Raw genomic sequence first — 12,320 nt, forward strand, 5'->3', positions numbered from 1 at the left:
ATAACTGTTTTTGCTGTTACTTGGTGTCCATATTATAAGACTCTGCTGTATCACATATTGGCAATGTATGTAAAATGTAAATATATACATTTAAATATTAAATGTAAAACAAGATCTGAAGCTCATCCAATGGACTAGTTTGTAAAGGCAGCATGCTACAAAATAAGGCTCAGGATCTCTTTCCTAATCTCCGGCCTGTCTGTTGATTTCAGTCACATATCATTAAGGGTGCTTTAGTTAGTCTCAGGTGGGGGTTAGGGAGGGTGGAGAAAAAAAAAAGCTAGGGTGCGTACGCCTGATTAGCATCATGATTCAAACCCCAACAGAAGGTATAGGTTTGTTGATGTCAGGTGAGGGCAAAATTGGGCTCAATTACAACAATCATGATCAAAAAGAATGTCAACCCTCGTTGTTAAGGAACAGCTTGCATTTATATAGTGTCTTTTCACAACTTTCATCTGAAAATATTTCACAGTCAATGAATTCCTTGTTATTGTAGACAAATGTGGCATAAAGCAAGATCACACAGACATCAAAGAAGATGAGTAATCTGTCAAACTGTTGTAGTAGTGTTGGTTGTAGGAGAAATATTGGCCAGATCACTGCAAGAACTCTCTGCTCTTCCAGTAGTGCCATGCAATCTTATATATCCACTCAGCTGATAGAGTGGATCTCAATATAACATCTCCTCTGGAGGGCACCTTCAACAATGCTAAATTCCCACAGGATTGTGTTATAATCCAGACAGCCAGGCAATAAAAGATACAACAGGAGCCAATCCTTACATACTTTTATAAACATTTATTTGCAGAGATAAACATTATAACCATGGCACTTCCTAACCCAGGCACCACAATTTTAGGTCAAATACAGAAAGTTCAGAGGGAAAGTGGAAAAGGAAATAAAAAAGGCAAAGCGGGAGCATGAAGAGAGACTGGCAGCCAACATAAAAGAGAATCCAGAAGTTTTCTATAGGCATATAAAAGGTAAAACGGGAGTAAGAAGAGGGAAGGGGCTGATTAAGGACCAAAAAGATGATCTACACATGGAGGGAGAGGCACGGCTGAGGAACTAGATGAATACTTTGCATCTTCTTTACTGAGGCAGAAGATACTGCAGAAGTCATAGTAAAGGAGGAGGTAGTTGAGTCACTGGATAAGCTAAAAATTGATAACATGAGAGTGGTACTAGAGGGCACTCAGCATCCATGAAACCATATGCCAGCAGGTGTCAGCATAGTTAGAGGGGAATGGAAATATATTACCAAAAGTTTCATAAATGCAAAGAATTGTTTAAGAGACAACATGCTTTACATGACATGGCTTCTATAGGTAGCATTAGAATGTAATTGTATTTGTCATCCAAGTAGCATACTCTCTTAAAGTTTTCTCCCTCGATCTCTATGTACTGCATATCATTACACAGCTTATGATGAAACTATAATAATTTTCATAATATTATTGTGATTTATTGTAAAGGTAGGTTAATAGTGGGGTTTGGATTAGTTTCTGTGTAGGTGTGTGTGAGGGTTTTAATTGATTTTCAGACAGCTAGTTTGGAGCTTTTGAGTTGTCAAAAGAGAAGCTAGGTTTGAAATGCTAAATACGTAAACATGGCTAAAGTTATAGGATATGAGGTGTGAGGAACATCTGCATTTTTAGATAAAACAAAGCAGTTTGAATTTCAGAGATGATGGGATGTTACACCTAGCCATAAGAATTTAAGCCAAACAGTGCGATTATTTTTCCCATAGATTACTGTTAACATGAATACCATGAAAGATTTATATTATGGAAAAAGTAAAGTTGCAAAGGCATATTAAAACAATGCGATTTACATTAGAAAGGGAGAAACATGTATAAAGTAGATGAGCTTATGAAAGTAAAGAAGGCATTCTAAGATTTAACAAGTGTGAAAAGCCTCCAGCCTCTGTGCATCAAGCTGCTGTCTACAGGAACTGAAGCTAAGAGCATTCACTTTGAATATCACTGTCCAGGGTATCGTGCGCTTTGCCTGGGTCTGTTGAAACCTATGATGTTTACTGTTGCCTTAATGGAGGTGTAACTAGGAGCTAGATTAATTAGGAGATTTAGGAGTTAATATAGTAGTAATTTGTAGACCTATGTATGTGCTTAAAATCTTTTCTTCTATTAATAAGTGTTTAATTTAGTTTGTAAAAAACCTCAAAGTCTTGGTGGGCTCATTAATACTGAATTTATGGCACGCAACTCAAAATAAAGTACAAATTGCAAACAGTTATGGAAGCTGTTTCAAGTTTCCCTCTGAGATTTGAGCAGCTCAGCATTTACCATCGGCTGTGCCATAACAGAATTGGGGGGGTCTTTGTGGAATAAATTTGAAATTCCTTGATTGGTTTAGAGTTGGTGAATCTTACGGTTACGAATCTGAGAAGCACTTTGAATTCAGGAGTTGGTGTGAGGTATTTTTAGAGTGATGAGACTTCAAAAAAATGGCTGGATCCATGGCTAAAACTTTTTCGGAAATAGAAGATATAACAATTATTGAGTTACAAAAAGTATCTAAGGGTAAGTTAACAGAGATGGCAGATAAGTTGCAGTTGAGGTTACCTGTAGGGGCAAAGAAAGCAGACATAGTTGAAGTGATAGCACAGCATTTAAAGTTGGAAGTGATACCTGACACTAGTGAGTTACAGCTGGAGGTAGTGAGACTTCAGTTAGAAATGAAGAAGCTTGAATCTGAATGAGCAAAGGAACTAAGAAACTTGAATTGGAGGGAAACGAAAAGGAAAAAGAATTGCAAGTGAAAAAACTGGAACTAGAGGCAGCAGAAAAAGAAAGGAAAAGATAGATTATGTCAAAAAGAAATGGAAATGCGAAACCTTGATCTCCAGAGGGAAAAGTGAGCAATGGAAGAGAGAATGAAGGAAAGAGACAGAGTGTACCAGCTTCAAAAGCTAGATTTTAAAAAGGAGCCAACAGATGTTGAGGAAAGCTCTGGAGATGAGAAAACCTTTAATCTAAAACCTAGTGGGGGGATATTTAAATTTGTGCAAGCTCTTCTGAAGTTTGAGTAAAGAGATGTCGAAGCTTTCTTTATTTCATTTGAGAAGATAGCGAACCAATGAAATGGTCACAGTTAAACTGGGCACTGTTGTTACAATCTAGGTTGGTAGGTACAGCACATGAAGTTTATGCTTCACTGTCAGAAGAAATGTCAGTAAACTATGATGTGGTTAAAAAAAAAAGGCTATTTTGAGTGTATATGAGTTGGTTCCTGAGGCATACAGGCAGAAATTTAGGAAAATGAGAAAAACAGCTTGGGCAAACTTTTATTGAGTTTGAGAGAGTAAAACAAAGTAATTTTGACCATTGGATACGGGCATTAAATATATAGACAACATATGCAGCTCTTAGAACAGTAATTCTTTTGGAAGAATTTAAAGATTCAATTCCTTCGATAGTTAGAACTCATGTGGAGGAACAGAGGGTTAAAACAGTAAGACAAGCAGCAGAGATAGCCGATGGTTATGAGTTAGTTCATAGATCTAAACCTTTTTCTTGTCACCCTTTTAAGTCAGAGAAGGATAGAAAGTGGGAAGGTGAAAGGAAGTTGGGTAGTCAGGGAAGAGAAGGGGTAGGTGGAAATTCCCAGGAAGTTTTTTTCTCAGAATGAAAAGGAAGGTGCTGAGGGTAGAAGTGACATTCCAAAATTGAGGTTTTTCATTGTAATAAAGTTGGACACATGAAGTCATTGCGTTGGAAATTACAGGGAAGTCTGTTGGGATTATTGGGTGCAGAGGAAGTAAAAGTAGTGGGTTCTGAGGTTTGGGCACATGAAAAACCAGTGTTTTTTGCACAGGTAAAGAAGAAAGAGTCAGTGATAGGTAATGAAGTGAAAATGTGTTCACAATTTATCCAAGGGAGTTCTGAGGAGCAGGTTCCAGAAATGTTTAAAGATTTTGTAATTGAAGGGAAAGTTTTTCCATATGTAGGGTGGAGTTGGTAAAGATATTAAAATTTTAAGAGACACAGGGGCTAGTCAATCCTTAATGTTGTGGGATAGTAACATTTGTTGCTCAGAGGGAGTATTACAGGAACAGGCAGTAATAAGTGGGGTTCCTGGAGCTGCTAAACCTATTCTATTGTGGAAGGTAAATTTAAAGTAGAAAACAGGTGAGGCGATTGTTGGAGTAGTGAAAAAATTGCCCATTGCAGAGGTTCAATTTATTTTAGGTAATGCGATAGCTGGGTCACAGATGCAGGTGATGCCTATGGTAGCTGAGCAGCCTGTAGAAGTGTTTTCAACAGAAGTGTTGTAGAGAGAGCATCCTGGATTGTTTCCAGATTGTGTGATAACAAGATCACAGGTTGAAACAGAAGAACAGGAAGTTAAAAGTCAGGGAGAAAGTGTGCAAGTTCAATTGGTGGACATGGTTTTTGATAAGATTGTTCAGGAAGAAATAATGGAGGATAATACAGCTGAGGTATTTAGCTCAAGGCATTTGGTAGAGTTACAAAAAAAGGATACGCATATAAGACAGTTATATCAGACAGCTTACTCAGAAACAGAGGCAGAATGTATTCCAGAATGTCATTACCTTAAGGGTAATGTTTTATTGAGAAAATGGTAGCCTTATGTTTCAGCAAATGAAAGCTGGAGGGATGTGCATCAGATTGTTATACCACTTGGATATATGACATTCTGAGGATAGCTCATGCTATTCCAATGGGGGAGCATTTAGGAATCAGACACAGGCAAAAATACAAAAATATTTTTATTGATCTGGATTGCATAGTGATGTAGTCAAATTCTGTAGAATATGTCACATATGTCAGGTGATAGGGAAACAACAGTGATTAAGCTGGCACCATTAATTCCAATTCCAGCATTTGAAGAATCTTTTACTCGGGTCATGATTGATTGTGTAGGACCCCTCCCGAAGACTAAAGGTGGAAATCAGTACTTAGTGACAATAATGGATGTGTCTACAAGATTTCCTGAGCGATATCTTTGAGAAATATTACAACAAAGAGAATTGTGGAAGAGTTGACTAAACTTTTTTTTACAAGATATGGTTCACCAAAAGAAATACAACTGGATCAGGGTTCAAAGTTCATATCACAGCTGTTTAAGGAAGTGATGAACAGTTTGGGGATTAAACAGTTTGACTCAACAGCTTACCATCCTGAGTCACAAGGGGCTTTGGAAAGATAACATCAAACTTTAAAAACTATGATAAGGGCATATAGTCAGGACTATACACAGGATTAGGATAGGGGAATTCCATTCTTGTTATTTGTTATTAGGGATGCTACTTTTGAATTAGTTTATGGCCATGAGGTAAAGGGGCCACTAAAATTGATTCATGAGAAATTGGGTCAAAATTCAGAAACTACTCTCCTGGATTATGTATCAAACTTCAGAGAAAGATTGGACAGAGCACGTGAGTTAGCTAGGGAACATTTAAAGATATCACAGCAAGTGATGAAAGTGATAGGAAAGCTACAGCTCGTAGTTTTGTTACTGCGGAAAAAGTGCGAGTTCTGTTACCAGCACTGGATGACTCGTTAAAGGCAAGGTTTAGTGGGCCTTACAGGATTGAAAAGAAACTGAGTGAAGTAAATTATTTATTAAAGGCTCTAGATAGAAGAAAGAAGCAGAGGGTGTGTTATGTAAGTATGTTTAAAAAAGTACTTTTACAGGGAAGAGGACCAAAAAAAGGTATTAGTGGTGGTAGATAATGAGAAAGAGGTAAAAATGCAGGATTCTGAAATTGATTTTCCTCTAATCAAATTGGATAATGAGGGGGTACTTGAAAATTTGAAAGTAATATTGAGTTATCTTCCAGATAAGTGTCAAAGTGATTTGGAGAAGCTATTGCAGTCACACAAAGCTATTTGTGGGAATAAGCTGGGAAGGACACATTTAGCTATCCATGGTGTGTGTGTAGAAGTTTCATCTTCGATAAAGCAACATTCTTACCGATTAAATCTGGCAAAGTTATCACAAGTACAGGAAGAAATTGAATTCATGCTTCGAAATTATGTAATTGGCCTGAATTTTCAGCTTGGCGGGCAGCGCGATCAGCAGGCCTGGGAGCAGTTGGGAAATGGACAGCCAACTGCAATCAGCCCCCGACTGCGATTTCACATTGGCTGCCAATTAACGGCTAGGCAGCATGAAGCGCGCGCTGATGCGATCAGCGCTGCCTGGGTTGGGGGTGGGGGGAGGGTGACCTCTGAAGTCAGCATGGGCACGGGGGAGTGCAGAACGAAAGCTCCCTGAAGGCAGAGAGCTGCCTCAGGGAGCTGAAGAATTTAAATACAGAAAATAAAGATTTTTAAAACTGGGAAAAAGTGCCCATGCATCAGAAACTGTCACCTGAATGTATACAACATGAAAATTCTGTCCAAACATTTTTTAAAAAATTTAATGACAGAAACTTCATCCCGCCCTTGGAAGAGGTTTCCTGAAAAATGTAAATACCACCTGGCTGATTCACCCACCCAACTGTAAGGTTGGACGGGCAGTGAAAAATCCCAGTTAATTGCGTTGTTAATGGGCTTAACAAGCCCTCTTAATTGTTGGCAGGCGTGCTTCCAAGTGCGCAAGTACGCGATGACGTCAGGACGCTCACCTGATGTCATCGCACGCTATTTTACGCTCGAGCGTGTCGGGCACGTGCCTGCTTGCCACGCAAAAAATTCTGCCCATTAACTCTAGTTGCAGTAACTGGAGTTCACCTATTGTGCTGGTACTGAAATCGGATGGAATACAAAGACTCTGTGTGGACGCAGTGACAAAAGCAGATCCATATCCTATACCATGGTTGGAAGATTACATTAAGAAAGTGGGACAATCAAAATTTATCACAAAGATTGATTTGTTAAGAGGATATTGGCAAGTACCGTTATTGGAAAGAGCAAAGGAGATATCGGAAACTAACAGATGGTTTCAATCCCTGGGAAGAAAAAAAATGAACTCCTCATACTTGTTGCTGGAGGGAAAAGGGAATAGAGGTTTAAGGAGATAGTTGGCAGTAGAATAAAGCTAGACATAAACTTTGCTCTCCAAATGGCCCTGGAGTAGTGACTTGTTTTGGCAGAGGAAAGAAAGGCCAATTGGCATTTGACATGGTCCAGCTAGATTTGACGATGGATAGCTGCACCAGTTACGTGCCAGATAAACTCAAATCTGAACCCAACCAACAAAATATGTTGGAAATACTCAGCAGATCTGGCAGCATCCATGGAGAGAGAAACAGAGTTAACATTTCAGGTTGATGACCCTTCATAAGAACTGCAACTGCCGGGAAGCAAGACAAGGAATGAGGGGAGGAAAGAACAAATAGAAGGTCTGTGGTAGCATGGAAAGCAGGAGAGATTAGATGACAAAAGGGATGATGGTGCAGGCAAAATGGAGATGGTAATAGGACATGTAAAGAAACAAAAGATGGGTCTGGAGAATGTATAAATGTGAGAAGCAGAATCATCATCAATATCAATTAGAAATGGGACAGAGGTAATGATCTGCTCCACCTGTTGAGTATTTCCAACATATTCTGTTTTTATTTCAGATTTCCAGCAATTACAATACTTTGCTTCCAAATCTGAACCCCTTGAATGTGGGGGAGCAAAAATGGGGGCCAGATCAGGGGGCACAACCATATTGGGAAAAAAAGGTTACTGTGGGTAAGTGGAATAAGCGTAGAGGTGACAGAGTGGCTGAACACAGACAGCTGCAAAAGTATCATGACAAGTGGCAAGCCAAAGGATCAACAGTTGGGGATTTGAAAATGCAGTTGAGAGTGTTTACAAGGGGAATTTATTCAAAAGCAGACAAGACAGATGTGGAATTGGAAGTGAGTAGGTATACCCAGGAAACATGGATGGTGAGGAACATACGGAAGTTGTCAGAGACAGCCTTGTCTGTGTTTGAGATAATGGGAATAGAGAGGTCATGTGAGATGGCATGGATAAGAGGGAAGCAGTAAATGTGAGTTGGAGAGTTTATATGGAGGCAGAAATTAGAGATGAGTGGACAAGTTGAGTTCAGATGGAGATTAAAATCATTAAGGAGGAGGAGTTACTCAATGCTGAAAGTGACAAAGGAAAGGAAGAAGGATATAATCTGAGTGGGGTTTGAGGGGCAGGGAAGAAGAATTGAGGGCGAGGATTTTAAGAGGTGAGGTGCAATTTACACCCTAGAGCTGTATTCAGATATAAATGTAGGCATTTAGATCAATAGCATTTCATTGACATGCACAATCATCATTGAATTATAAAACAAATGGTTCCAAATGTGTCTTGGCATCATACTCTCTGAAAAAAATCTGGAAAGATTTAATACATGTTGGCCTCTTTACACCATAGCAATTCTTATATTCATCTTGTTTGCAAAGTTTCAAAATTGTAATACAGTTTGTCATACCTCATTATAGTCCAATTTTCCATCATTGTTAACATCAGCTTCATCCATGATCATCTTCACCTCTTCATGTGTCATCCTCTCGCCTTTCTGTAGTGAAATAATATTGGTACAATTTATTAAGTAGTATATAGTACCAGGATACTCAGTAAAAATAGACAGCAAATACTCAGCAAAGAGACTAAAGAGTATTGAGAATGGAGTGTGATATTAGGATCTATGTAAAAGGGCCTGATTTGTATGCCTAAAGGTCCTTTCATGTTCCTAAAAATTCTTATGTTCTTTAACGACAATAGAATTACAGGGAGCAGTAACCAAACTGGGCATTTTTAAATGGGCTTACAGGCAGATGAATTGCTTCCATACAATGCTCAAACTAAAAGGAAATAAAGAATTTGAAATTGTGTGTGTTATGGACATGAGGGGTTTCAATTTAAACAGCCCTGATTTCTCCTCTCACCACCTGTCTGTAAACAGAAAGGTGTTTTGATTTTTATTTTCCCCTTTATAAGCAGTAGTGTATTTCCCAACTCCTCAGTTTTGGTGTGATCCAATCTCTTTTAATAAACTCACAGCAAACTCAAGCTTATGAAATGTAGATGGCCTTTGTATAATTTCCTATGAATTTGGTCTCTGCAGCCCTCAGGGGTCGTTAGTGTCTCTTTAGAGATAATGAGGCACAAGGCGCTTAGCCAAGGTACACAGCACCTTTCATGAACTCAGAATGTCCCAAAGTAGTCACTGTTCTAAGCTAGGAAATGTGGCAGCCAATGGTAAGGTCCAGAAACAGCAATGCAATAATGACCCGTGTTAGTGATGTTGGTTAAGAGATAAATATTGTATAGGAGATGGGGGAGAATTCCTTTGTTATTCGAGTAGCGCCATACGATATTTCACATCCACCCGAGAGGACAAATTGGGCCTTGGTTTAACGTCTCATCTAAAAGATCGTGCTTCTGACTATGCAGCATTTCCTGGAATATGAGCTCAAGTCTCGGCAAGATGGTGCATGGAAGCAGACCAAAAATGATTCTTCATCTGACTTCCTTCTTCGCTCAGTGGTAAACTGTTTGGCTTTCATGAAACTTGTGACCATTGTTCAGTATAACACCCACACTCAGTACTTTGTAAAGCAGCATGAGGCAATATTTTACCTCAACGCTCAAGCTTCATCAATATTTAAGCAACTAGACTTTCTAGCTATTTAATGGAAAACTCTGGTCTTGTAATTTTTCAGGATTTTTATCTTCCCTTTCCCTACCATACCATACCACATGATGAACAATGAGAGAAGTTCAAAAATACTTAGGCCAATATGTGTGATATTAAAATCATATCAAATAGGCAGATTACGGTTTCGGTCACCACTCTACAGTGAGTTGGGAGCAGCAGTTCAGATGTTCTGATGAAAAATCATCAACCTAAAACGTTAACTCTGTTTCTCGTTCCACAGATGCTGCCTGACTTGCTGAGTGCTTCCAGCATGTTCTGTTTTTGTTTCAGATTTCCAGCATCCGGAATATTCTGCCTTTGGATTAGCGCAGTGTCTTTAATCGGCTTGACACCATGGACTAGTAGTGGCAAAAAAAATTGGGGATCCTGCTACAAAACATGTGTGTGTGGATATTGTGCAACGACAGGATCGGGCTCCAATGTGATGTCCTCATGGTAGACTCACTTGAGTGAGGTATTAGAAGACTGCTGGTGCCTCTGAAATCATACCGCCCTCCAGGGAGTCAGCATTTTCAAGCAAAGGAGGGCAGAAATGAAAAAGGAAGAAAAGTTGTCATGTTTGAGAGGGGTGAATGGGGTGAATTGATTCGTATATCATTTTAGGATCAAATACCCCTTCTGGGGTCAGAGAATGTAGGGTAGCTATACTGGTTGGTGGGGGGTGGAGGAGGAGGATGTTCCACCAACCTGAAGTCCCCTTCTGAGAGCAACAAAGTTGTGCAAAGGATGGTTCCCCTCCCATGTTTAGGTTACATGAAAAAGGGAGGCATGTATTGAATTCACGTTATGTTGGAATTTGTGATCTTGCAGTTGTATGTATTGGATTGGTCCAGTAGCCTTTGATTATACTATTGAAGGGTCCAATTGTTGTTTGGAAATAAATAACCATTTTTTTTTAAACAAAGCAAGAGAAAAACACCTACAGTAGTGAGAACTTTATAAAGCTCCTCGTGCATAATGTAACCATCATTATTTAGGTCGAGCTTCTTGAAAGCTTTCATCAATTCATTCTTGCCTGTGAGTTTTTCGTTCTTCAAGATCTCACAAAAGTCGTCAAAGTTTAATTTCTTGGTATACTGAGTCCAGTACTTCCCAAGTGTCTTTCTGGAAGGATTTCTTCCAGCTTGCTGGAGCACTATAGTATAAAAATATAGGCATTAATTTCAGGAATCTGACTTGCAACATATAAACAAATGCCAAATTCAATTTTGATTGGCATTTTAACTAGCCTATCATAGGTAACTAAATAAATCAGAAGATAATTCCAGCATAAAACATAGGGAAATCTATTTATCTGATGAGCATTCTGATCAATCTCCAAAATAAAATGGCATTAATACACTGCATAATAATGCAGAATTTATCAGTGTGTGAGACAACATTCCAGCCAGGCCCACTTCTATGTCTGATTGCTGCTATCACTCAGCCAAATTCAAATACAATCCAGTGCAAATGCCAAACCTCAGGTCTGTTGTATCTAGCTGGAGAACTTTAGATACAGAGTCAATTATACTGGAGAATTGGGACATTCAGTCCTTCAGACCCATGGGAATTTTGAACAGTTCTAAACATTTAACTTTGCTTTTACCATGATCAACTTTAGAATATATCTGCATTCAAACTACGATGACAATTACAGTGAAATAAAAAGAGAAAATACTGGAAATACTTTCGTCAAAACTGGTGAAGGTTATTGATCTGAAATGTTAATTCTGTTTCTCTCCACAGATACTGCCAGACTTGCTGAGTGTTTCCAGCATTTTCCGTTTTTATTTCAGATTTCCTGCATCTTCAGTATTTTGCTCTTGTCCATTGTGGTTGGTTGTTTACAAATAACATTACATTACATAGAGGCTTGGGGTAAATTAAACTGGAAAATGCATAATTAGGTTTTTGGGTCTTTTCTAAATTCTTTCATCCTAGATTACTTCAGTTTATGTATCAGATAACTATCATGGGTGCCAGCCCTCCACATTTTCATGTGTCTATTCTTGCATTGAGATCTAGGAAAATATTCAGCAGCGTGCCCATGTAAATGAATAGTAAATCATGTTTCATATTTGCTTTTAGGAATGAGACTGCCTTATGCCACCATAGGATCTTAGTTCTCAAAAAAGGTAGAGCACACAACAGACTTTGGTTAAAGTTTAAAATATGAAGCAAATTTATTACACAAATAATGAACAATTGATCTACCACTACTCTTCATTCAGACAAAGTTACAAAGAAAGTACAACTGGAGAGGTTTGAGTTAATTAAGGAAAGCCAGGGCAGATTTGTAAAAGGCAGAACAATTTAAAGTAGAACTTCTAAATTGGAAGAGGGTTAACTTCAATAGGATAAGAAGGGATCTAGTCAGGATAAAATGGAACCAAAGGTTGACATGAAAAACTGTAACGGAACAATGGGTGTGTTCATCAAGGGGAGATTTTTCAGGTACAGCCTAGGTACATTACAACAAATGCTAAATTAAGGGAACCAAAACCAGGGCTCCATGGATGACAGGAGAGATAGAGAATATGATGAAGTGAAACAAAACAGGGAGTGTGATACATATCAGACGAATTCTTGAAGAGAGAACCAGGAAGTTGAACGTGAATGAGAATAGATAAATACGACTGGCAAAAGAGAAAATATGAGAAGAGAATGGCAGTTAATAAAAAAGGGAACCCAAAAAC

The 12,320-nt window shown here is 38.7% G+C and overlaps 1 protein-coding gene across 1 annotated transcript in view; it reads right to left on the reverse strand.

The window, feature by feature from the left end:
• Positions 1 to 12,320, reverse strand: part of efcab7 (EF-hand calcium binding domain 7) — a 97,558-nt gene that overhangs the window by 71,368 nt on the left and 13,870 nt on the right. The window contains exons 3-4 of the mRNA XM_078561314.1: positions 10,566 to 10,777; positions 8,413 to 8,499 (exon numbers count right to left, since the gene is read on the reverse strand). Of these exons, the coding sequence (XP_078417440.1) occupies positions 8,413 to 8,499; positions 10,566 to 10,777 (299 nt within the window). The remainder of the gene's footprint in view (positions 1 to 8,412; positions 8,500 to 10,565; positions 10,778 to 12,320) is intronic.

This window comes from Cetorhinus maximus, chromosome 17 (assembly GCF_964194155.1).
Source record: "Cetorhinus maximus chromosome 17, sCetMax3.hap1.1, whole genome shotgun sequence".
NCBI classification, from domain to species: domain Eukaryota; kingdom Metazoa; phylum Chordata; class Chondrichthyes; order Lamniformes; family Cetorhinidae; genus Cetorhinus; species Cetorhinus maximus.